We start from the raw sequence: 22,530 nt of genomic DNA on the forward strand, positions 1-22,530 counted from the left end.
TATTACTGTTCGACTGGTGCAGTGAAAAGAGTTTTTAGCAGCGATCTAATGAAAGAGTCTGAAAGAAAAAAATGAGTGAAATGTATAGAAGAAGATGCCCCAAGTCAAAACTGTAGTAAATGAAGAGGAGGAGGCAGAGTGGTGCAGGAACTTGGTGTGCTTTATTAGCTACTGATTGAAGGTAGAGGACGTGCTTTAGCCAGGATCTAAATAATCGGGAGAAACAAAACACACATTTTACTAGTGGCCAGCCTTCGTTATAAAGGAGGGAAAACTGAGGCTTGGCGCAGAGAGCTTCTCATGATTTCATCATGGAGGAGGTAGATGGTGACTTACTCCTTTCTAACGTTCATATTTTCTCTACATGGACTCTCCGTTAAAAGGGTTACATGAAACTTTTCGAGCCCGTTGCGTTTCAGAGAAAATACGTTGGACAAAAAAACGATAAATAACGTAAATGAAATGTTTGAAATGTACAAAATCAAAGGGCCAGTTTGTGTGTTAGCCTCGCTTTTCCAGGACGGGAACAGAATAGTTAAAACAATCTAACACGCGTTGTCATTCGTAGTAGGCACATTATGTATAATCAGATCTATTTATATGGGTCATGGCATGAAGCTGATATCACATCCACAGGGAGCGGGGGCAGCAGCATATTAATGATGACAGACTCCACGAGAATCACAAGTAAAATACAAGTACAGACACTACAAGCTACACATTGCACTAAGCCACAGTTGTGATCACAGGTAGACCGATGAGTTTGCCCTGTGGATGCATCTCGCCCACTACGGAGGGACCGTGGGCGGGCTCTGTCTTTAGATTGCTTCAACGTAGTTGGCTGGCAGCATGCCGGTCTTGCCGGTACGCTGAACAGTACCGTACATCCAGCCTTCGTCGATGGACTGCACGTTGACGATGACGTCGCCGTCCTTGAAGGACACCTCGTCGCTGTCGGCTGCGGTGTAGTCATACATGGCACGCACGGTTTTCTGATGGAAAGAGATGGAAACACACATTTTAAATTCAGCTTCTTTTCTTCAGGCCATAAAATAATGTAGCTGATGTACTAAAATCAGTGTTGGGAAGGTTACTTTTAAAATGTATTCCATTACAGATTACAGAATACATGCCCCAAAATGTATTCTGTAACGTATTCCGTTACGTTACTCAATGAGAGTAACGTATTCTGAATACTTTGGATTACTTAATATATTATCATGCTGTTTACAACTACATGAATGTGATTTATTACTGTTACTGAAGGTCCGCAGCTCCGAACCGTAGTAAAGGGACCTCTGGCTAATACGGTGGGTTCTGTGTCGGGCTCGTAGCTGAAAACTAGCTTTACTTTGTTGTCTGGGTCAACTTTGCTAGCAGAGACAGAGAGAGGCGTTGAAAGGCTGCTCCAACGGAACTTATTGTTTCAGAGGAAAACACGAACACGGTGTACAGTCGAGTCTTAATAGCTTACTTACAACTGGGCTCGTCAGGCACTCTTCTTGGCTGCAGTGGTTATTATTATATTTACATGCTTCCAGCTCCCGTTTTTGCTCGATGACAGCTCGTACTTTTCCTTTTTCTCCTCCCTCGCTCACAGACACATAACGTGTATGGCAGTCCATTCTCCCTGCAGCACGGACTACACTGCCCATGATGCTACATTCTTTAGAGCTATACCTGTAGCATTCTGCCTATTAGCTTAGCATAACAACAACAACAGGCGCTCTCTCACCCAGGAAACACGCAGAGAGAGCGTGTCGCCCTGTAACCATGGCAACCATAACGCTGCCGCCTGGAACAGCAGAACGTAGCTGTCAAACAAAACCCAAACAGTCCTGACCCGCCACAATATGAAACAGGGAAGTACCGCCGTGTAATCCATTTATTTCAACAAAGTAACTGTATTCTAAATACCACCTTTTTAAACGGTAACTGTAACGGAATACAGTTACTCATATTTTGTATTTTAAATACGTAACGGCGGTACATGTATTCCGTTACTCCCCAACACTGACTAAAATAATGATAATCTCACTGAACGTTTCAAACCTGCTTTACCTGACTACACCAAGCATCACTGAGTTAATGCAGCATTTTTCCGTTAACCTGTAGCATCACTCCCCACAGGAGAAAAGTTAAACCACGTAAAGCGAATGGAGTGTACATACAATATAAATATATGTTACTAACCCCGGTAGTAGAGGGGTGTGAGGGAATGGAAGAGACTGTGGTCTGCTGGGTGGCCACTGAAGATGACCTCTGCTGCAGCTCCACGGTCTTCACAGTAGCATGCTGGTAGCCTGAAGATGTTAAAATAACAAACAGATTAAGTAGAGGGGAAATTATTCTTCACTCTCAAGTGTATTTGTTGCTGTTTAGTCTGATGAGGGTTACCAATAGAGGAGGCCATGAAGCCATTGCTGTAGAGGGACATGTGGTGGTCAGCATCCTGGGACACCTCAGACTTCTCATCGGCCACGCCGCTCAAAGCGCTGGTGGAGCGGGAGTGCTCCTTGCTGCGACGCTGAGCTTGTACTGTCAGAACGGCATTAAGACATTATTTCAAATGCGTATTATTTATTTAACTATCAGTGACACACCTGCTTCACACACGAGAAGCAATACATTATCCTTTGCCAATCACTTAGCTTCCCTGGAAGCTGGCAGAGCCTTCAGTTTTCAGGCCCCTCTTCTGTGGAACCAGCTTCCAGTTTGGATTCGGGAGACAGACACTATCTCTACTTTTAAGATTAGGCTTCAAACTTTCCTTTTTGCTAAAGCATATAGTTAGGGCTGGACCAGGTGACCCTGAATCCTCCCTTAGTTATGCTGCAATAGACGTAGGCTGCCGGGGGATTCCCATGATGCATTGAGTTTTTCCTTTCCAGTCACCTTTCTCACTCACTATGTATTAACAGACCTCTCTGCATTGAATCATATCTGTTATTAACCTCTGTCTCTCTTCCACAGCATGTCTTTTATCCTGTCTTCCTTCTCTCACCCCAACCGGTCGCAGCAGATGGCCCCGCCCCTCCCTGAGCCTGGTTCTGCCGGAGGTTTCTTCCTGTTAAAAGGGAGTTTTTCCTTCCCACTGTCGCCAAAGTGCTGCTCATAGGGGGTCATATGATTGTTGGGTTTTTCTCTGTATCTATGAAGCGCCTTGAGGCGACTTTTGTTGTGATTTGGCGCTATATAAATAAAATTGAATTGAATTGAATTGAATTCCCTGACATTTAATGATAACTTTGAATAAATCCATCAGGAGCATAACTAAAGCTTTGGCTCTCTGAATCAATCCTCTAGAATTTCATTCACCTGACATCATGTGCAGACTCCTGGACTGGATGTTGTCCTCAGCGGGGTCGTAGTCAAACACAGAGCCGGGGTTTGTGCGCCACACACGCAGATCTGAGGAGATGAATAGATCAGCCGATAACAGTCTGTATTACAGTTTAGCTTCACGTATGTCTGCTGAATAAAGCTTATTATACATACATGCTAAGTCTTTCCAAACTTAGCCTTTAAAGGCTTTAAATTCAAAGATAGTCTGACCTTTTCTTTTTTTTCTCCAGAATGTAATTTTGAGGTATTTTGTCTTTCAGTTTTATTTATTTTTTGCTAACACGCTAACAACTCCTAAAGCTCAGAGCTTGCTGTTGTCGTTACCAGTGATGGTCTCCTGGTCGTGCTCTATGGCACGTCTCCTCTCCATCTCCACCACGCGCCTCTGGATGCCACGGTAGCTGATGTCGCTGAAGTCCTGCGTGTTCTTCTTCACGCGCTCTGTCACAAGATCAGTGGTGGTGGGAGTGAAGCTGCCCTTGCTCTTCTCAAAGTCCTCGTGATATCTCACCTGACGTGCACAAATACGAAACACGGTAAGTGAAGCTGCAGGGTGGATGGACCCATTTCGCACGAGCCAACCAAACTGGCATCGATGCCAGCCTCCACTTTAACGACTTAAAATACTAAAATGTGTTGTCTGTCTTTTTTCTCTATACCAAATCCATTATTTCTCCATTATTGAATCAATTCTAATTTTAGTTTGTCTTTGTGTAGCAACATTGTTTAAGACTTGTGACCAGATTCTTGTTTTGAATCATTTTGAGATGATGAGGTGTCAAAGAGTACTGAAGCCTTACTCTTCAAGTAGTCAAGTAACAACGAAAGCACTTTTCCACTTAGAACAGAAATTAATCAAACAAGCACAAAAACTTACCCCAGAAATGATACGCTGAGTCTCCCTGACGCGCCTCATCTCAGGTGTGTCCAGAACAAAGGCGGCTTTGCCCTGGACCTGCTTGCGGAAGCTGTCAGAGTACAGAACCTAGAAGTGACAGATCAAAAGCAGTAAGGATCTAAAATATTTCACACTCCCAAACCATCATTCAATAGCCGTTAGCATCCACAGCACAAGAGGTGTGGTCAGAGAGACTTAATGCCAAGAGAACACAGGCAGCTGCTGGCAGGGATGAGCTATGGCACTACTGGGATGAATTAGCAGGGAGTGGGCAAATTATTAAAAGGAAATAAAGATATTTTTCCAATCTTCAGTGGAAGACCGAAAGGAATAAGATCAAGTGGGAAAACAGCAGGAGAGATTAGCAGTGATGATGTGCACAGGCACACCACAGCTGGAGGTATTAAACATATTTAAAAAAAGAGAGAGAGAGTGCAGTCAGGTGAATTAATACGATTAACAAGAGCCAGGGGGACACATCAGAGTTAGAGAAGGGTTAAAAAGAGGTAGGAGTAGAACATTTCTTCAGCAGAACATGTTCTACAGGTTCTGAAAGGTACCGAGCTAATGTTTTCTTGGTTCCTTTTCACCCGCTCCATCTCTGGAGTAAACACCACAGGAGTTCCTTTGGCTGAACTGTCTTTATACAACACCTACAGGGCAGAAGCACAGCACCCCGAGGGGCCAATCAGAAACTCAAACGCATACAGACCACGTACACCTATAGGACTGCTTTCATAGACAAGGAGGAGTTTTCTGGAAATATCCGAGATTGATTAAACTCAGAGAGGTCATTTCTTTAGTTGGTGGCATTTTTTTTGGTATATTATTTTGGTATGTATCAGTATATTCAAGCAGCGTCTGAGAAATTGGTCCTATAGAGTGATCCATCCTGGTAGCTCCTGCTGAGCAGCCAGGATCTCTGCTGTACGTGGAGACAAACATCCTAATGCTTTAGCAGGAGATTTAGCTGTGAAGTGGAAATTAAGAGCAGCACACAGCAGCTTAATGTGAAGAAAGATGAGCTGCAGGTTAGAAGATAGTAGACTCACAGGCCAAAAAGATTTTATTCAGTTTAGGAGACTGATGATTAAAGTAATAAAGAGAAAAAGGCAAGGGTGTAAATTAGATGGATGGGCAGTCTGGGCCCTGGATGGAGCTTGATGAGATGAGCAAGAGATGATGAGGAAGGGGGAAGTGTATGATAGGCATTATTATAGGACTCTACTGTTCACAGTTAGGAGCAAACGTGGTTCGGTTCCACTACCGAGCTGATGTGCTTCTGGGTTTCTTTGACTCGCTTCACTTCAGGGAGATCCGGTATAGCTGTTCCTCGACCCAGAGAGTCCTTGTATTTTATCTAACCAAATAAAATTTGGGGATTCGTGCAGAGAAAGTACAAAAAAAAGTAAGTAACAGATCAATAACAGAAGAACACGCAGACAAAAAGCCACAAAATCACAGCAGAGACAGAACATGAGATTAAACACACATCGTTCCCTAAAAAAATAAAGAAGCAGGTTTATGTTAGACACACACAACAACTACTGGGAAGATCTACTGGAGGCTAAGGAGAATTGTTATGGCACTGTTTGAGGTGGAGGGATGAACGGATGCAAATCGGAGACTAGGGGTTCACTGCAGTGGAGTACCGTGCTAATATTTTGCTGATTGCGTTTAACTCTCTCCATTTCTGGCGTCTCTGATATTGATGTGCCTCCTCCCACGCCTTCTTTGTATTGATGCTTTGAATAAAACAGCACAAAAAAGTCAATTATTGTTGTAACACACTCAAAAGATGATTAGTTTTAAATTTAGGAGGGAAGGAAGGAATTTCAAAAAAATTTAAAAAAGACAGAAAAATTCCAAAGCGGAGTAATAAGGAAAGGGAGGGTATTTTTGTCTCGTAAAAGGAAATGACGTATGGAGCATGGTTAGGATGTAGGAGGGGAAAACCAGCGCTAAATACAGGAAAGGTAAAGTTTCAGAGGGCGTTTGGGGGGAGTTATTATAAGGAAGTCATATTAGGGTCACTGCAGTCTTTTTCCTCTACCAGGCTGATATTCTTCTGGGTTTCTCGGACCCGCTTCACCTCAGGCAGATCTGGTATGGCTGTGCCTTGACCCACAGAGTCCTTGTACTGTATCTGCCCATTGCATAAGTTACACAGGTGCAAAATCAGACGGTGACAAACAAAAGCACAGTATGTACTGTAGACACATACACAGGCAGCTATTCATAAAAACAACATGAACACCTGAAATTAGAGGTTACTGATCATACTGATTTCCAGACATATTTATGTATATTTAAAGGGACTAATGTAAAAATATTAGGGGTGCAACAATACTGGTATCGATATTGAACCGTTCGATACAGTGCTTTCTGTTCGGTACGCATATGTATCGAACAATACAAAATTTATTTTATCAACTTTCCTTCTGACGGTGCTGTCTGTGTTGAGCGCTCAGTGGATCTGCGCTCGACAGTGCAGCCTAGGCGGAGTAGTCGAACGCAGATTCACTGAGCGCAGGGCAAGCTAGCGAGACAGAAGCTAAGCTGTTGCAACATGGCAAATTGAACCTCCCCCACCCTCATTCAGATCTGGCGTTTGGAACTATTTTGGTTTTCATGTGACATATGACCCTGAAGGTAAGCGCGTCATGGACAAAAGTAAAACAGTATGTCGGATGTGCCACGCAATGCTCAATTACATGGGTGGGAACTAGTGCGTTAGCGCAGTTAGCTCGTTAACGTGTTGGCCGTCCAGCCCCACCCACGGGGTGATCCTCGGTAGCTCGTGAACGGAGATTTGCCATGTTGTGGCGTTAACGTCATTTCAAGGAGATTTACGCTGACAGCACTAGTGGGAACACAACGAATATGACTGCACATTTACTCCGACATCATCCTAGTGCAAAGACAAGTGGAAGCAGACAAAAACAACAAGCACGCATGCTACAAACTTTACCCGAGTCATTTAGACAGCCGTTAGCACATGATTCTCCTTATGGGGACCTGATATGTTTAATATGCTGCTGAGAATATAGCCCAGAAGAAGCGTATAGTATAGCTTTTATTTTGGAAAGAGACATTTCTCTGTAATAAACTCTCTTTTCCAAAGATGAGTGATTCCTCAATCAGATAGATTTATTTTTTTATTACTTTGTTGTTTCAGCAACATTAAATTTAAAAACTGCACGTTTGAGTTAAAATATATATTTATAATTTTAATAAATGACAAATTAAAAAGGCATGAACATTTTTTTTTTGTATCGAAAAAATATCGAACCGTGACACCAAAGTATTGAACCGAACCGTGAATTTTGTGTATCGTTGCACCCCTAAAAAATATGCAGGTTGTTTTCAGCGTGAGTGATGTTTAGTTTAGTTTATTACTTCAGGGTTCACATGAAATTAACAATGAGTTATTATGCAAGCTCTAAAAGTCCCCTGTGGATGATAAACTGTGAATTATTTTACAGTGGAAACAAGAAAAAGTCCTCTAATAATTTATAAAAAATGAAATATTAGCACGAGGACAGATATCTGTAAAAAGAAAGTTGAATGTAAACTCATTATTTGAAGAGATTAGATGTGATGGCAGGTCTGGTTTTATTCTTTGATGCTAGAGGAGGAGGAAATATGGAGGGAGGAGTGGCTGAGGAGTAATGAGGAAGGGCAGGGTCACTCTGTTGAGTACCGTGCTAACGTTGCGCTGGTTGCGTTTAACCCTCTCCATCTCAGGGGTCTCGGGCAAAGCTGTTCCTCCTCCCAAATCCTCTTTGTACTTAATCTTACACGGACGAGGAATGAAAGCATAAATGAGTGGTTAGCCTCACCGAGCGCTAATTTACTTATCTTGCACCTTTGGGAGCACACGTCAACAAAAGCACACAGAATGAGACAAACATCTATACAAACATTTAACAAAGAACGCACACGTTTCAGGTGTTGACTTCAGAACAACTGAAATGAAAAGGTTACTGATCATATCGGTTTTCAGACGCAGGTGCATGTGGGTGATGCTTAGTTTAGTTTATCACTTCAAGGTTCAGATGAAATTAATTATGTGTTATTATGAGAGCCCTCACAGTCCCCTGTGGACGATGAGATTCTAATTATTTCACAGTGGAAACACCATCTGTTTACACTATATCACCAAAAGTATGTGGATACACAAATAATACAACCGTGTTTTGTTGAGACTGCATTTTAAAAGCATGGACAGTCATGTGTTTGCAGGGATTTGCTCCACATCAGCCACAAGACTCTTAATAAGTTCAAACGCTGAGCCTGCATGATGAGGTCTGGGTTCTGTCAGGGTCCAAATATAAAAGGTTTTTTTTCATGTACTCAAGTCTGTTAAGTCCTCTAAACCAGCGGTCCACAACCTTTTTTGCGCCACAGACCAGTTTATGCCCGACAATATTTTCACGGACCGGCCTTTAAGGTGTCGCGGATAAATACAACAAAATAAAACTAGTACCGGTACCGAAAAAAATAAGATTTATTCATAACACACGTGAAAAAAGACCCAGGAAAACCGAGTAAACGATAAAAACAATAACAAAATAACGCTGAAAACCAATAAAAACCCTGAAAACCACACATTTCAGACCTGAGCCTCAACTCTCGCGGCCCGGTACCAAACGACTCACGGACCGGTACCGGTCCGAGGCCCGGGGGTTGGGGACCGCTGCTCTAAAATGAACAAATGTGAACTAACAGTTCCAAACAAAGGCACAATAAAGTCTCCACATACTTTTGGTCATCTAGTTCTTAGCATCTAGGGATTTTTCTGGGCTCCAAAAAGATCCTTTAATAAATCTGAACAATTAAATAATTAGAATGAAAAACAGGTTTCTGCAAAAAACAAAAACAGTTGAATATATAATTATTATTTGAAGAGATTAGATGTGATGGCAGGTCTGGTTTTATTCTTTGATGCTAGAGGAGGAGGAAATATGGAGGGAGGAGTGGCTGAGGAGTAATGAGGAAGGGCAGGGTCACTCTGTTGAGTACCGTGCTAACGTTGCGCTGGTTGCGTTTAACCCTCTCCATCTCAGGGGTCTCGGGCAATGCTGTTCCTCCTCCCAAATCCTCTTTGTACTTAATCTTACACGGACGAGGAATGAAAGCATAAACGAGTGGTTAGCCTCACCGAGCGCTAATTTACTTATCTTGCACCTTTGGGAGCACACGTCAACAAAAGCACACAGAATGAGACAAACATCTACACAAACATTTAACAATGAACGCACACGTTTCAGGTGTTGACTTCAGAACAACTGAAATGAAAAGGTTACTGATCATATCGGGTTTCAGACGCAGGTGCATGTGGGTGATGCTTAGTTTAGTTTATCACTTCAAGGTTCAGATGAAATTAATTATGTGTTATTATGAGAGCCCTCACAGTCCCCTGTGGACGATAAGATTCTAATTATTTCAGAGTGGTAACACCATCTGTTTACACTATATCACCAAAAGTATGTGGATACACAAATAATACAACCGTGTTTTGTTGAGACTGCATTTTAAAAGCATGGACAGTCATGTGTTTGCAGGGATTTGCTCCACATCAGCCACAAGACTCTTAATAAGTTCAAACGCTGAGCCTGCATGATGAGGTCTGGGTTCTGTCAGGGTCCAAATATAAAAGGCTTTTTTTCATGTACTCAAGTCTGTTAAGTCCTCTAAACCAGCGGTGCCCAACCTTTTTTGCGCCACGGACCGGTTTATGCCCGACAATATTTTCAGGATAAATACAACAAAATAAAACTAGTACCGGTACCGAAAAAAAGAAGATTTATTCATAACACACGTGAAAAGACCAAGGAAAACTGAGTTAACGATAAAAACAATAACAAAACAACGCTGAAAACCGATAAAAACCCTGAAAACCACACATTTCAGACCTGAGCCTCAACTCTCGCGGCTCAGTACCAAACGACTTATGGACCGGTACCGGTCCGAGGCCCGGGGGTTGGGGACCGCTGCTCTAAAATGAACAAATGTGAACTAACAGTTCCAAACAAAGGCACAATAAAGTCTCCACATACTTTTGGTCATCTAGTTCTTAGCCTCTAGGGATTTTCTGGGCTCCAAAAAGATCCTTTAATAAATCTAAACAATTAAATAATTAGAATGAAAAACAGGTTTCTGCAAAAAACAAAAACAGTTGAATATATAATTATTATTTGAAGAGATTAGATGTGATGGCAGGTCTGGTTTTATTCTTTTATGCTAGAGGAGGAGGAAATATGGAGGGAGGAGTGGCTGAGGAGTAATGAGGAAGGGCAGGGTCACTCTGTTGAGTACCGTGCTAACGTTGCGCTGGTTGCGTTTAACCCTCTCCATCTCAGGGGTCTCGGGCAAAGCTGTTCCTCCTCCCAAATCCTCTTTGTATTTAATCTTACACGGACGAGGAATGAAAGCATAAATGAGTGGTTAGCGTCACCGAGCGCTAATTTACTTATCTTGCACCTTTGGGAGCACACGTCAACAAAAACACACAGAATGAGACAAACATTTATACAAACATTTAACAATAAAGCACACGCATTTTGCCTGATTACAACACTTTGAGCAAAGCGTTTCACACCACAACGTCTGCACTAAGAGTTTTAAGTAAAGGTTAAAGTATAGAACCAAGGGTTAAGAGTTAGTTGCACAAATTAAAAACTGCTTGTTTTGCAAAGTTAAAAAAATAATAATAATTTGCTCTAAATAAAGAAGGGCTGCATATCAAGGTTTGTTAAAAAATGTGGAACGCCAAACCCAAAAAAATTAATTCAAAGAATTATGTAAAAAATGTGATATTAGAAAAAGTTAAGAAAAAATATTACGGAGTAGATACCAAGCTGAAATTCTTTGTATTCTCTTTAACACGCAGCATTTCAGGAGTGTCCTTTACAGTAGACACTTTGCCCTTTATATTTTTAAGGTCAGTCTGGTATTGAAGCTACAAGGAGAAAAACAAAAGTGCAGTTAAGATGTTTCACAATGAAAAAGACGTCAAGTCTTCACGTATATCCCCGATTAAGGGATACAGTGCACAAAACTTAACTGGAGTAGAACATTAAAACAGTACAAAACAGAGGCGCCTCCAGAATATTTTTATAGGGGTGGCCATGTGGGGGCCACAACTAAAATAATGGGGTAGCACAGCAAAAACAGAATTTCCCATTTTATTATGCAGTTGTTAAATATAGGTTACTTGAAAAATATGGCAAAAAACATAGAAGGAAAAGAATAATTATGCCTAGCTTAGGTCTCTGTGAAAACCAAATAATATTATGAAATCCATAATAATCTGTTTTAAACAGGATTAAATGAGTAAATATATGGTGTCTTCCTCTCTTTTGTGCCCATGTTTATTAGAATTATTACCAACATTGGACAATCTTGCCAGGGGGGAGCCAATTTTGGAGTGTGGCTAGTGGCCCCCCTGTGGCCCCCCCTTGGTGGCGCCCCTGCAAACATATAAAGTACTGAAAATATAATTTTACAGCAGCTATAAAGACGCACATAGAGACACAAGATGCTGAAAGAACCTCAGTCAGGACGTGCTGACCTGTCAGGACGCGGCGTAACTCCTCATGTGTTACTTACAGTGCTGAAGTTCTTCTGGTTCTCGCGGACTCGCTGCATCTCTGGAGTATCCAGGACTGGTACATAGTGAGACATGGTCTTCTCAGCCTCCTCTTTGTATTTTTTCTGTTTGGATAATAATACAATTTGTGAATGTTTTTATATATGCTAATGATTTATCCTGATGAGAGTGGTGGCTGGGTCAGTTCAGTAACCTACCTGGCTGACGATGTTCTTCATCTGCTGAGCGTGGATGATGTCAGGGGTATCGATGACAGTTGTGTAGCTGGCTCTGTCCATCTCAGCGGTCTGCTTGTACTTAGACTGGAAGAGAAAAACAGCCAGTCAGCACTGATCATAAACGCAGCGGAAAATATTAACAGATATTCCTTTTAACACCGGACGTGTGCTCATAGTTTCACCAAACTTTAGTTTTATTTATTGTACCATTCTAGCCCAGTTCTTGTGTTCTGAGTTTTTGACGCCTGTTTTTATGTTCGTGAATACAAATTGACCTGAGCTGTCTCAAGTTCTTACTTTGACTTTGTTATTTGTGTTTACTTCCTTCACTGTTCCCTTGTATCTGTGTGCTGTCTCTATGTTTAGCATTTGTCTTTTAGTTAGTTCCCATTTTCCTCAAAGTTTGATTTTTCCTTGTGCATTATGTAAGTTTACTTCCAATGTTGTCATTGTGCTGACTTTTTTCACCTGTGTCTCATTCCCCACATGTCTCCCCTTCCCTAATCAGCCTCAGCCTAGTGTGAAGAAATAGCGCTCTCATCAGCCCAGTCTTACTCTGGCTGTGTCCCAATTCAGGGTCTGCAGCCTTAAAGGCCGCATTTTAAGGCCGATTACGTCACCGCGACGCGACGAAGGCTGTCCCAATTCAAAGGCTGCTCGAAATGCGGCCTTCAAATGCGTCCTTAATTTCCCTGAATTTTAAGGACGTGGCGGTGTAGACTTCGTGGCGCAACATATCCCAGAATGCACAGCGCGGTGGTGGGTGTGGATAATTTTGCCGAAAAACAACGGCGGATGAGGGGCGCCTGAAGAGTAAACTTTAAGTACTGAATATTATGTCACTTATTTATGTGCAAATGTTTACTAACGAAGAACATAAAAACATTACTGTTGGCCAAAGTTATGTGACATTAGTGACGTTTGTACTAACTTGGTTTTACAGCCTTTACTTTAAAATATACGCCGTTCAATAGCTGAGCTTAATCTTACAGAGAATGATCAAAGCTCATGTAGAAACAAACAAACAAATGAACAAAAGATTTTCTCCTTCATTTCTGTCAAACAAAGCTGTATGAAACGTTTCCAGCTCTTAGTATCATGGTTGCTAGGCAACCCTGGCAGCGCAACAGAGGCTAGACCGTCCCATTTCACAAGCCTCGCACTTCCGGCCTTAGTGGTCTTTGAGTACGCGGCCCTTGAGGATCGTTGAGGCTGCGTACTTTAAGGCTGCAGACCCTGAATTGGGATACAGCCTCTGTCTAGTTGAAATGTTCGGCTTTTGTTACTCTTGGAATCTTTTCAGTCCACCTTAACCTGCAATCACAACTCTGATCGACACAGAATATGTTGTAAATATAGTTCCTTCTTTGTCTTCTTTTAATTTGGTTGTTACTATCCAATTACCTTAATCCTAAATCTCATTTTTCTCTGCTAATGATGAGATATAACACGTGTTCTGGAGCTAAAATAGTTCTTTTTTTTCTTTTACATAAATAATTAATTCATAATACCTTCATTTTATATCAGGGGCCTGCAGCTCACACTCTGGAAATCACTGCTTCAAGAAAGCGATGCAAAAAACATTTAAGATTCAGACCTGACTGAGGATCTCCGTGGCATTCCTGGCTCTCATAAAGTCTGGGGTGTCTGTAGCCAAAGCCAGCATTCCCTTGCCCTTGATCTCCTGCTCCAGAGACTTTTTGTACTCTCTCTGTAAACACCAAAAGTTACAAATTTTTACACATGATAATGTTACTCTAAAAAAAACACAAAACGGGGTTTCTACTCATTCATACTGAAGAGGGCTGCAAAACCAGAAATCACGAGGGGTCAGAGAATAGAGAAAGTTAGCAGAATCTACGTAACGGATGTGGTAACAAGACTGAGTGTGAAGCTTGACACAGAACTGAAAATAAAACAACAGCAGTCAGCAGTTAGAGACGTGACATAAAAGAGACTATTTCTACTTCTTCAGTTTGTTCATGAAGTCATTATACATTTATCTTGCAATCTACAAATCAACCTCAAATGCACTCAGAGTATATCTTTTCAAAAACAACACTACCGACAACAACGAAACAATTAAATCAAGAGATGTGCAAGCTGGTTTTTGTCACTTATGAAAAAAGATAAAGTCATTAAAATTCTATAAGAATTCAACATTGCATGTTTGACTTGAAAAACAAGAGAAGAGAAGATATGCTTCGGGTACAACTGAGGTTGATTTTTGTAGGATTCAAGTGAAAATCATGGCAAAATTAAATAGGGTGCAGATAAAGGTTAGGTTATGGTCATGAAACACAAAATACAATGATGGGAAATTAGTGACATAAGAACGCAGGGACAAGAGGAAGAGTGAACCCAACAGTCTCACTTTTAGTGCAATGGTGAAGCTTAGTTAAGAGGGGATAGGATTCATGAAGAGCGAGATTGTTGGATGTCATTCGTGATGTTGTTCGCATCACCTCTCGGTCAGTCGTACCTCACACAGGATTTGAGTGGCATTTCTTGCTCTCAAAAGCTCCGGAGTTTCCTCCAGTACAGTTAGACCTTTACCCTTCACCCCCTCCTCTAGATCCTTCCTGTACTCTTTCTACAGGACGGAAGAAGAACAGAGAGACTGCAGAGAAGGGCACACAGGCAGGCCAGGCCAAAGCACACAGACGGACAAACGATACAGTCGGCAAGTTCTGCTGCTTGCCTTTAAAAAGCTCAAAGTCACCAGGTCTTTCCAAGTTACGCAGAGACACATTCACTGCTTTTATGTATTATCATTACAATCAGTGATATTGTTACAGAGAAAACTGGAGACGTTGGTGATTTTGGCAGGATCCTAATAAAAAAACAAGTTGAAACACATTTAATCAGAAAGAGCAGAAACAAAATCATCATTAAAACAACAAAGAAATCAACAAGATGGGAATTCACATCAGCATTTCACCCACTGTTGCTTCACACAAATGATTACATGCATGCAGTCTTGTCACATAAAGTTGGTGGTAAGCTACTACTTGGTGAAGGACTGTAAAATGAAGATCTATTCAATATTAGTTGAGTACTTTACTGCTAGGAAGACACATGATGGCCGGAGGATGGGTAGGTCATTATTATTCTGTAGACAATCATGCAAAAATTAATAATAAACTAATAATACTGAAAAAGGCAAACTGGGAAGGGCTAAAAAAAGTGGTGAAAAGAAAAAGAGATCGATTGTGATGTTGTCTTAGTACGATTATGAAGTTTGGGTGAGGTAAATAGGAGACACCATCAGATGTAAGTTGTCCTTTAGTTACCTCACTGGCTATTTTGGTGGCGTGTCTGACATGAATCATGGCGGGGGTGACCTCCAAGCCTGAGAGGTTCTTTCCCCTCATGTACTCCTCAAAGTCCTTCTTATAGTCTTTCTATTGGTCACAGAGATAACACAAGGGACAGACAGAGCTCAGATAACCACATGCGAGCAGTGCTGGTTCACAATGCAGCTCCCTTCATTCTTGTTTGCACCATTCTGCTCATGATAGCACCCATAACTGTATACCTGATGTCTGTAAATGTGTCTGAGTGCATGTGTGGAGATGTAAGAGGTGTTCGTTGTGAAAAAGCAACTACACTAGGATATCGTATTGTAGTTAAAATCTATAATCCAGGCTCCAGGAAAGAGGCCAAACACATACTTTACTTTGACATCTTGACAGGAAAATAACCTGTCGTAGCATTAAGTGAACAATACAGAAGCTTCCGGGTGAGTTTCCTTTCAGCGCATTTTACACTGCCACAGTATTACAATAGGACGACTGTAAAGAGCTACTGATGTGAATTTTCTGCAATTTAAAACATTTTGTGACTATAAAATTACTGAATTGCAGTTTTTAGTGTAATAAAGTTACTAAAGGCATTGTAAAATGTTTTCCATACTTTAGAATCATTCTGTAAGCATAACATAAACAATGGCTTTGCATCCAACTAGCAACAAGAGGCAACACAATACAGGTTAATATAGCACTTAAGGAGGCACTAAAGACTTTAAGAGAGGTCTGCAATGGGAAAACGTACTGCATCTGTACGTATTCATTGGCAGAGGTGAACAGGATGTCATGGTCCTGGGCCATGTTGGCCCAGTATTCTTGGTTTTCGTGTGTTTTGTATTTTGTTCTTTATTTATGCCGTGGTTCCTAGGTTCTGTTAAGATGTTCCTTATTTGATTACCCTCTGTATCTGTGAGCCCTCGTTTCCCCTCCTTGTGTTTTATTCCATGTTTTCCCCAGCCCGTTATGTCCGTGCTCTCTCTCCTCCTGTCTGAACCTCTGTGTACTTCCTGTTTTACTTTGACAGTCTCTCGTCAGTGTTGCGTTTGCTCCTGCCCTGTCTTGTTATGATTATCAGCATCACCTGTGTTTCCCGTGTGCTCCCACTTCCCTCGTTAACCCTCTGTGTATTTATGTCTGCGTCTCCCTCAGTTCTGTGTCGCGTTCTCCCTCATTCATGGCCGTGTGTTTCTCCGTGCAATATGTTATAGTTTCCAGTTTAGTTTGTATGGTTTTTCTGTCCAGCAATAAAGCTGTGTTTTGAGTTCAACCCTGCCTCCGTGAGCTTGCGTTTGGGTCCTCATCCTGCCTGCACACAGCCGCAACCATGACACAGAAGGCTTATTTACCTGACTCTGCATGTGCTGAGCCTCCTTAGCAGTCACATATGTGGGTGTCTCAAAGTCCAGCATAGGTTTGCCCTTCTCCTTCTCATACTTCTCCTTGTATTTCACCTGCAACAACCCACACAAACATACTCAACTGTCTGCAAAGGAAAGAAACACTGTGGGAATATCACATGGTTTCCATTCATTTCTGTACGCTGGGAAAATCAAGCTGAAATGCTGTAAGGTGTATCCATCCAGTAAGATTCAAGACAAGTTAAATTACTGTAATTAATGTAAATGAGAACAGAAAAGAAAAGCTTGCACGGCTCTTCACTGCGACTGATTACGCAATCAAGGTATTTAACACTGACTTGATATGAGAAATGACTCCCTGGAAAGAAAACTATAATACCAAATATAAAGTGCTATATCATAAACAATTACAAAATGACTATTTTTTGTTTTTATTATATTTTTAATTTTTTTAAAATATAAATTTTAACAGCATTTTTTTAACTAACACAATTACAGTTGTGTGGGCAAAATCTCTGCTACGGTACAGCAAAGAAATGATTGAACAAACATTTTTTGTTAAATGCCTTCCCGAAACTGAATGGTTAATAAATAAATATCCAATTCTACATCTGCCTCTTTGTTCGGCCCATTAAAATGGTTACAGTATAATAAACATAGAAAGTATTATCAATTCAGGTCAATTCAATCTTATTTATATAGCGCCAAATCACAGCAACAGTCGCCTCAAGGCGCTTTATATTGTAAGGTAGACCCTAAAAATATACATACAGAGAAAAACCCAACAATTAACCTGTGAGCAAGCACTTTGGCGACAGTGGGAAGGAAAACTGTCTGACACAGTTGAAACCCACAATAGTGTTTTTTTTTACTGTGTCGAGTGCTCGTTGCCCCACGGGAGTATGAACCACTTACGTTACTTTGAAGTTCAGAAGCCTCCTTGTGATGGAGCTGTTCGGGTGTGTCGGGAATCATATGGTAGTGACCCTTACTCTCCTCAAATTTCTTCTTGTAGCAGTACTATGGGGGATTCCCAGTAAAGTAAGGCAGCTCAGTACAGCGAATCATTACTTAGCAGAAAAACCTCATATTTTATGATGGAAAGAAACATAATAGCATTTAAACATAAGGGTTTTTAAAGTTATGTTAAAATAATCATAAATCTACAAAAGGCAGGAAGAGGAAGTTGGTGTTAAGTGAACATTAATAAAAGACTAGTTTTTTTTGAACTACGGGGGGAAAAAGTCACTGAAGATGTTAAGAAGTAGAGGTTATGGAGGGTGATAGTATTCGGGGTCAAAGGTCAAAAGTGAGATGGGTAAAGATCACTACCAGATGAGGTCAGAGAATGATGGATGTCTTTTATGATGGAGCTTAGTGCATGAATCCATGAGATGGTCAGCAGTTTGCTACATTTTGCCGATTGTTACTGTGAGGTGATGGAAACGGAGTTCAGCACACTGTGCAACGAAACCAAACTCGCTCGCTGCAGCTTCCTGTTTGGGAATGTGAGAGGGTTAAAGGTTAATAGTCACACGGGTAGCTTACGTCGCTGGACAGCTTGCTGGTGCTCGTGATGTGCTTCATGGACAGGGACTCGGCCATGTCGGTCACAGGTTTGTGGATCTTCTTCAGGTCACCCTTGTACTTCACCTGTGTGTTATATTGACAGCAGTCACATTAATTAGACACTATGGTAATATATAATGGGCGATATTTGTTTGAAATGGTGAATTTCACAGAAATGTAAAGAATTACTAGGATACATTTAGTTTGTCTCTGTTCTAGTAACTTCAATTCAATTCAATTTTATTTATATAGCGCCAAATCACAACAAAAGTCGCCTCAAGGCGCTTCATAGATACAGAGAAAAACCCAACAATCATATGACCCCCTATGAGCAAGCACTTTGGCGACAGTGGGAAGGAAAAACTCCCTTTTAACAGGAAGAAACCTCCGGCAACACCAGGATGCCAAAATCAGATGTTGCTTTACTCCCGTAGATAAACCAATCAGACAAACTATACAAAAGTATAACAACTATGGAAAAAATGAATGATTTTTTTGGCCTATGATAAAAACGGTGTGAAGTGATGATAAGATACGAGAGCACCCACCTCACTGGCCAGCACATTGGCTTCCTTGAGAGTCTTGTAAATCTTACTTTCCTTCAGGTCATATTGAGGTTTCTTTCCTTTCATCTCCTTATCAAACTTCTCCTTGTACTTCACCTGTTCATTAGCGTAGGACATGTGTACAAGTTAGTTTATGTATTGACTGAGAGGAAACCAACATCAGCCGACGTCTCCATCATAGCAAAAAACAACTGAAGGACAACAGTTTTTGGATTTGATTAGTGACTCAGATTCCTCGCAGATAAAAGCTTTGCACAGGCTCTGCGCCACATTTTAAGTATTTAATTTGTTTTTTCTTTCATAAATATGTAGAGCAGTAATGAAAAGCATGATCTATGGTGTAATAGATTGGTTGCAAATGTAAAACTGATTCTGATGCATTTATTAACTTTAAAGTTGAGCAAACTGATCAGACAAGATTCTTTGTACTGTAAACATATGCAAATAAAGCATCCTGTAATTCACATAAACACAAACATGAACTTCATATATAATTAAATATATATGGAAAAGGTAAGGCGGTGTGGTTGTGGACGCAGGTCAGGTGTGGTTTGGCTCCACAGGTCAAACCACTTTAGAGTGACGACAGAACACAGGAACACGTTTGAAAAGGTGCGCTATAAAAACATGTGTATATCTAATTTTTCACTACTGTAACCGTATTCCAAACTTTTAGGAGGGCCTACACCACCCCTTAGGATTGTGATGAAAATGGAGCACAGCACGGTGAACTACTGGACACACACATGTTTTTAAGAACAATTCAAGTTCATTTTTAGAAAAGCCTTTTGTCACATTCAGAAACAAACAGACTTAAAGGGAAATAGTGAAAAGACAGTTTAAATAAACACATAGTATTAGCGCCAGGCAGCTAATGCAGTAACGCTGTTCTCTATGCTTAGCAATGAGGCACATCTTGTTATGGAAATATAAAATAAAGCAGAGGGTGGACACTGCAAAGAAAAGAAAGAGCAAATCAAATAGGAACTTTGTAAGATTTGATTTGTGAATCAATGTTTTCTCAAAAGTTCCAGATGTTTATCTTAAAGGCTCAGTGAACCCTGTATTCAGCCAGTCTGTGGGTCAGCAGGAAGGGGGACAGAGAGACAGAGAGGACAGACAAGCAGCAGCAGTCCGTCAGTTTTAGGGCATAAACCTCCTTACATCACTAGTCACCGCACTCATTTTCTTAATGTGGCGCATCAGGGGGGTATCATAGGAAGCTGCTCCATGGAGGGAGGGCTTATCCTCCACCTACAAAGCGCAGTGAGATGGAGGGATGAGAACACACAGACTAGGATGTTATGGAAGTAGACAGAAGAGGAAAGAGATTAAGGTTGAGAAGAAGAGTTATAGCACAGAAGGATGGAGGAAGAGGAGGACAGGTATAAGGATGGTGGTGGGACATGTACAATGGTATGGTTAAACATCTATATCTACTTTCATGGAGTAACATGGATTATAATGCAGGATGGCAGAGGAAGCGCAGTGGAAGAGCTGCTAGTTGTGTCATTAGGCCAACACGACTGCTGCTAAGCATCTACCACAGCACTACTAGTCTGCTAATATTAGCTCGTGGAAGCTGATCTGACAGTTAAAATCCAGGCAGCTGATCTTTCCAACTGGCTGCCACCTAAATAAATAAATAAATGAATGAATAAATTAATAAACAAGGGAAGCCTTTTCTATGAGATGACAATCGTAGCGACCCAGTGGCAAAGGAACCCGACTGTCCAGGGCTGGATGAGGCAGGTGAGTAAATTCATTTAGTGTACCTGGCTCGTCAGCTTGGACACCTCAGTTGCCAAAGCGATATCTGGGCGGTGGGCTAGAGAGCCTCCACGGCTGGCCTCTTCACGTGCTTTCTCGCGGTAGCCAATCTGATGGACACAAGACCCGACAAGAGTCAGGTGATCATGTAGAAACTACAGTACTATAGGGATGTTCCTTTTTTCTCTTCTTTTGTCTTGAGTTGAGCCTTTAAACACATTTACGTGTACTGAGCTGGTGAGTCAGTATCAGTGTGCTTCGTGGTTACCTGACTGATGAGTTTAGCAGCCTGCGTAGCCTTCTTTATGTCAGGACGGTCGACTACAGTAGTGTAGTGCAGGCTGGCTTTGGCATCTTTCTTGTAGGCCACCTGTCCAGTTGGGCAAAATTGGAGATGCAATATAGTAAACCTGACTTCCACATCCACAGACATCTACGAAAACCCCCAAGTCCAACTACCCCAACTGTTTTAGCCCAGTTGTGGAAATGACTCACATTGCTCTGATTTTTGGCCACGTCCATGGCATGCTGCACATCAGGCGGCACAATCATGTGGTTATATATGGACTTGCCCTTTTCCTTCTCAAACTTTTCTTTGTACAATTTCTAAAAAGAGAGAACAGCACATCAAGCCCAGCTGCAAACAAACAGTCCAGAGTTACACGCTGGCTGAGCTCATTTTGTGAAACGCATGTAATAGTAAGACAGTCATACCCCGCTGACAAGTTTGTTGACTGTCCTGCTGTGGGCGGTATCACGAGTGTCGGACAGGGTGGTGAATGAGCCGGACTGCATTTCCTTCTTACTGGCCTCCTTGTATTTGCTCTGATGAACAATAAAAACAGTTAAAAACTCATACTCATACCCTATAGTACAGTTAATTTTTTGCTGAACAGTTCTTACCTCTGAGGCGAGAACACGCACAGCCTTGGCATGGAGAATCTGAGGAGTGTCCATGACAGGCATGTAGTGTCCCTTTTCCTTCTCATACTTCTGTTTATATTTCACCTGGGATGGGCAAATGAAAAAAGAAGCAGTTTAGGACATTAAACATCACATTCTTAAGCATCACTATCTGGCCTTTAGTAGTTTTAACTAAATATGGTGTCTCTTCGCAGATCACTCGTCCCAACAGCAGTTAGACTCTATAACTCCTCAATCACGATGTCATAAGTCACTGGACACTGTGACCATCCACGGTCACCACTTCATGCATAATGGACCTTCCATGACCTTCCAAGCTATATAGTTTATGTCTTCCATATTTCCAACTATATCCATAATCACATACTGTGTATGCTACCATTGTATATAGTGTATCATCTTACTTTTTTTCATTGATTGTACTTATTTGTATTTTTGTATTTCCTTCTGATATCTGTACCTGAGCTGAGGTGACGCAGAAATTTCCCCGTTGTGGGATCAATAAAGTCTTATCTTATCTTATCTTAATAAAGAATAGGGAAACTTACCTCACTGGCCATTTCAGCATTCTTCATGCACAGTAAAGTTAGCTTGTCATCGACCACAGGTATCACGCAGCCCTTCATGATCTCTTTGTCGTACTTGTACTCAACCTGTTGGTAAAATATGGTGGTGAAAAAAAGAGAGCAACAGTGCTGCATGTTATTCTGTCTTTTAGTAACCACTCTAATGTTAAGCTTAAGTGTACGTGGGAAGGAGAACTAGGAATTCGAATACATGAGGATTCTTGGGAACAGGCTATAGCGAGGGTACGATCTTCCACCTCCTGTGCTTGTCTTGGACTTATTCAATTTAAGGTCATACACAGGGTGCATTTCTCTAAGTCCAGACTTTCTGAATTGTATCCAGAAGTGGAAAATAAATGTGATAAATGCCATGGTTCTCCTTGTCACCTTAGC

General features: G+C 41.3%; 1 protein-coding gene across 24 annotated transcripts in view; it reads right to left on the reverse strand.

Moving 5' to 3' along the window:
* Window positions 1-142: 142 nt before the first annotated feature.
* Window positions 143-22,530, reverse strand: part of neb (nebulin) — a 69,445-nt gene continuing 47,057 nt past the window's right edge. For 8 of the 24 annotated variants that reach the window (XM_087829871.1, XM_087829891.1, XM_087829887.1 and 5 more), the window contains 30 exons: window positions 22,120-22,224; window positions 21,551-21,655; window positions 21,362-21,472; window positions 21,143-21,253; window positions 20,916-21,017; window positions 20,653-20,757; window positions 20,042-20,131; window positions 18,860-18,973; window positions 18,291-18,395; window positions 17,658-17,762; window positions 16,731-16,835; window positions 15,370-15,480; window positions 14,559-14,669; window positions 13,674-13,787; window positions 12,056-12,160; window positions 11,858-11,962; window positions 11,103-11,207; window positions 10,565-10,657; window positions 9,269-9,361; window positions 7,947-8,039; window positions 6,297-6,389; window positions 5,896-5,988; window positions 5,511-5,603; window positions 4,804-4,896; window positions 4,223-4,330; window positions 3,670-3,856; window positions 3,319-3,411; window positions 2,398-2,538; window positions 2,194-2,303; window positions 143-992 (listed from right to left, as the gene is read on the reverse strand). In XM_087829871.1, the coding sequence (XP_087685997.1) occupies window positions 819-992; window positions 2,194-2,303; window positions 2,398-2,538; window positions 3,319-3,411; window positions 3,670-3,856; window positions 4,223-4,330; window positions 4,804-4,896; window positions 5,511-5,603; window positions 5,896-5,988; window positions 6,297-6,389; window positions 7,947-8,039; window positions 9,269-9,361; window positions 10,565-10,657; window positions 11,103-11,207; window positions 11,858-11,962; window positions 12,056-12,160; window positions 13,674-13,787; window positions 14,559-14,669; window positions 15,370-15,480; window positions 16,731-16,835; window positions 17,658-17,762; window positions 18,291-18,395; window positions 18,860-18,973; window positions 20,042-20,131; window positions 20,653-20,757; window positions 20,916-21,017; window positions 21,143-21,253; window positions 21,362-21,472; window positions 21,551-21,655; window positions 22,120-22,224 (3,273 nt within the window). In that variant the 3' untranslated portion in view covers window positions 143-818. The remainder of the gene's footprint in view (window positions 993-2,193; window positions 2,304-2,397; window positions 2,539-3,318; window positions 3,412-3,669; window positions 3,857-4,222; window positions 4,331-4,803; window positions 4,897-5,510; window positions 5,604-5,895; window positions 5,989-6,296; window positions 6,390-7,946; window positions 8,040-9,268; window positions 9,362-10,564; window positions 10,658-11,102; window positions 11,208-11,857; window positions 11,963-12,055; window positions 12,161-13,673; window positions 13,788-14,558; window positions 14,670-15,369; window positions 15,481-16,730; window positions 16,836-17,657; window positions 17,763-18,290; window positions 18,396-18,859; window positions 18,974-20,041; window positions 20,132-20,652; window positions 20,758-20,915; window positions 21,018-21,142; window positions 21,254-21,361; window positions 21,473-21,550; window positions 21,656-22,119; window positions 22,225-22,530) is intronic. The other 16 variants (XM_087829873.1, XM_087829874.1, XM_087829876.1 and 13 more) reach the window with 15 other exon arrangements.

This window comes from Neolamprologus brichardi, chromosome 16, assembly GCF_056152115.1.
Source record: "Neolamprologus brichardi isolate AB-2024 chromosome 16, ASM5615211v1, whole genome shotgun sequence".
Taxonomy (NCBI): Eukaryota; Metazoa; Chordata; class Actinopteri; order Cichliformes; family Cichlidae; genus Neolamprologus; species Neolamprologus brichardi.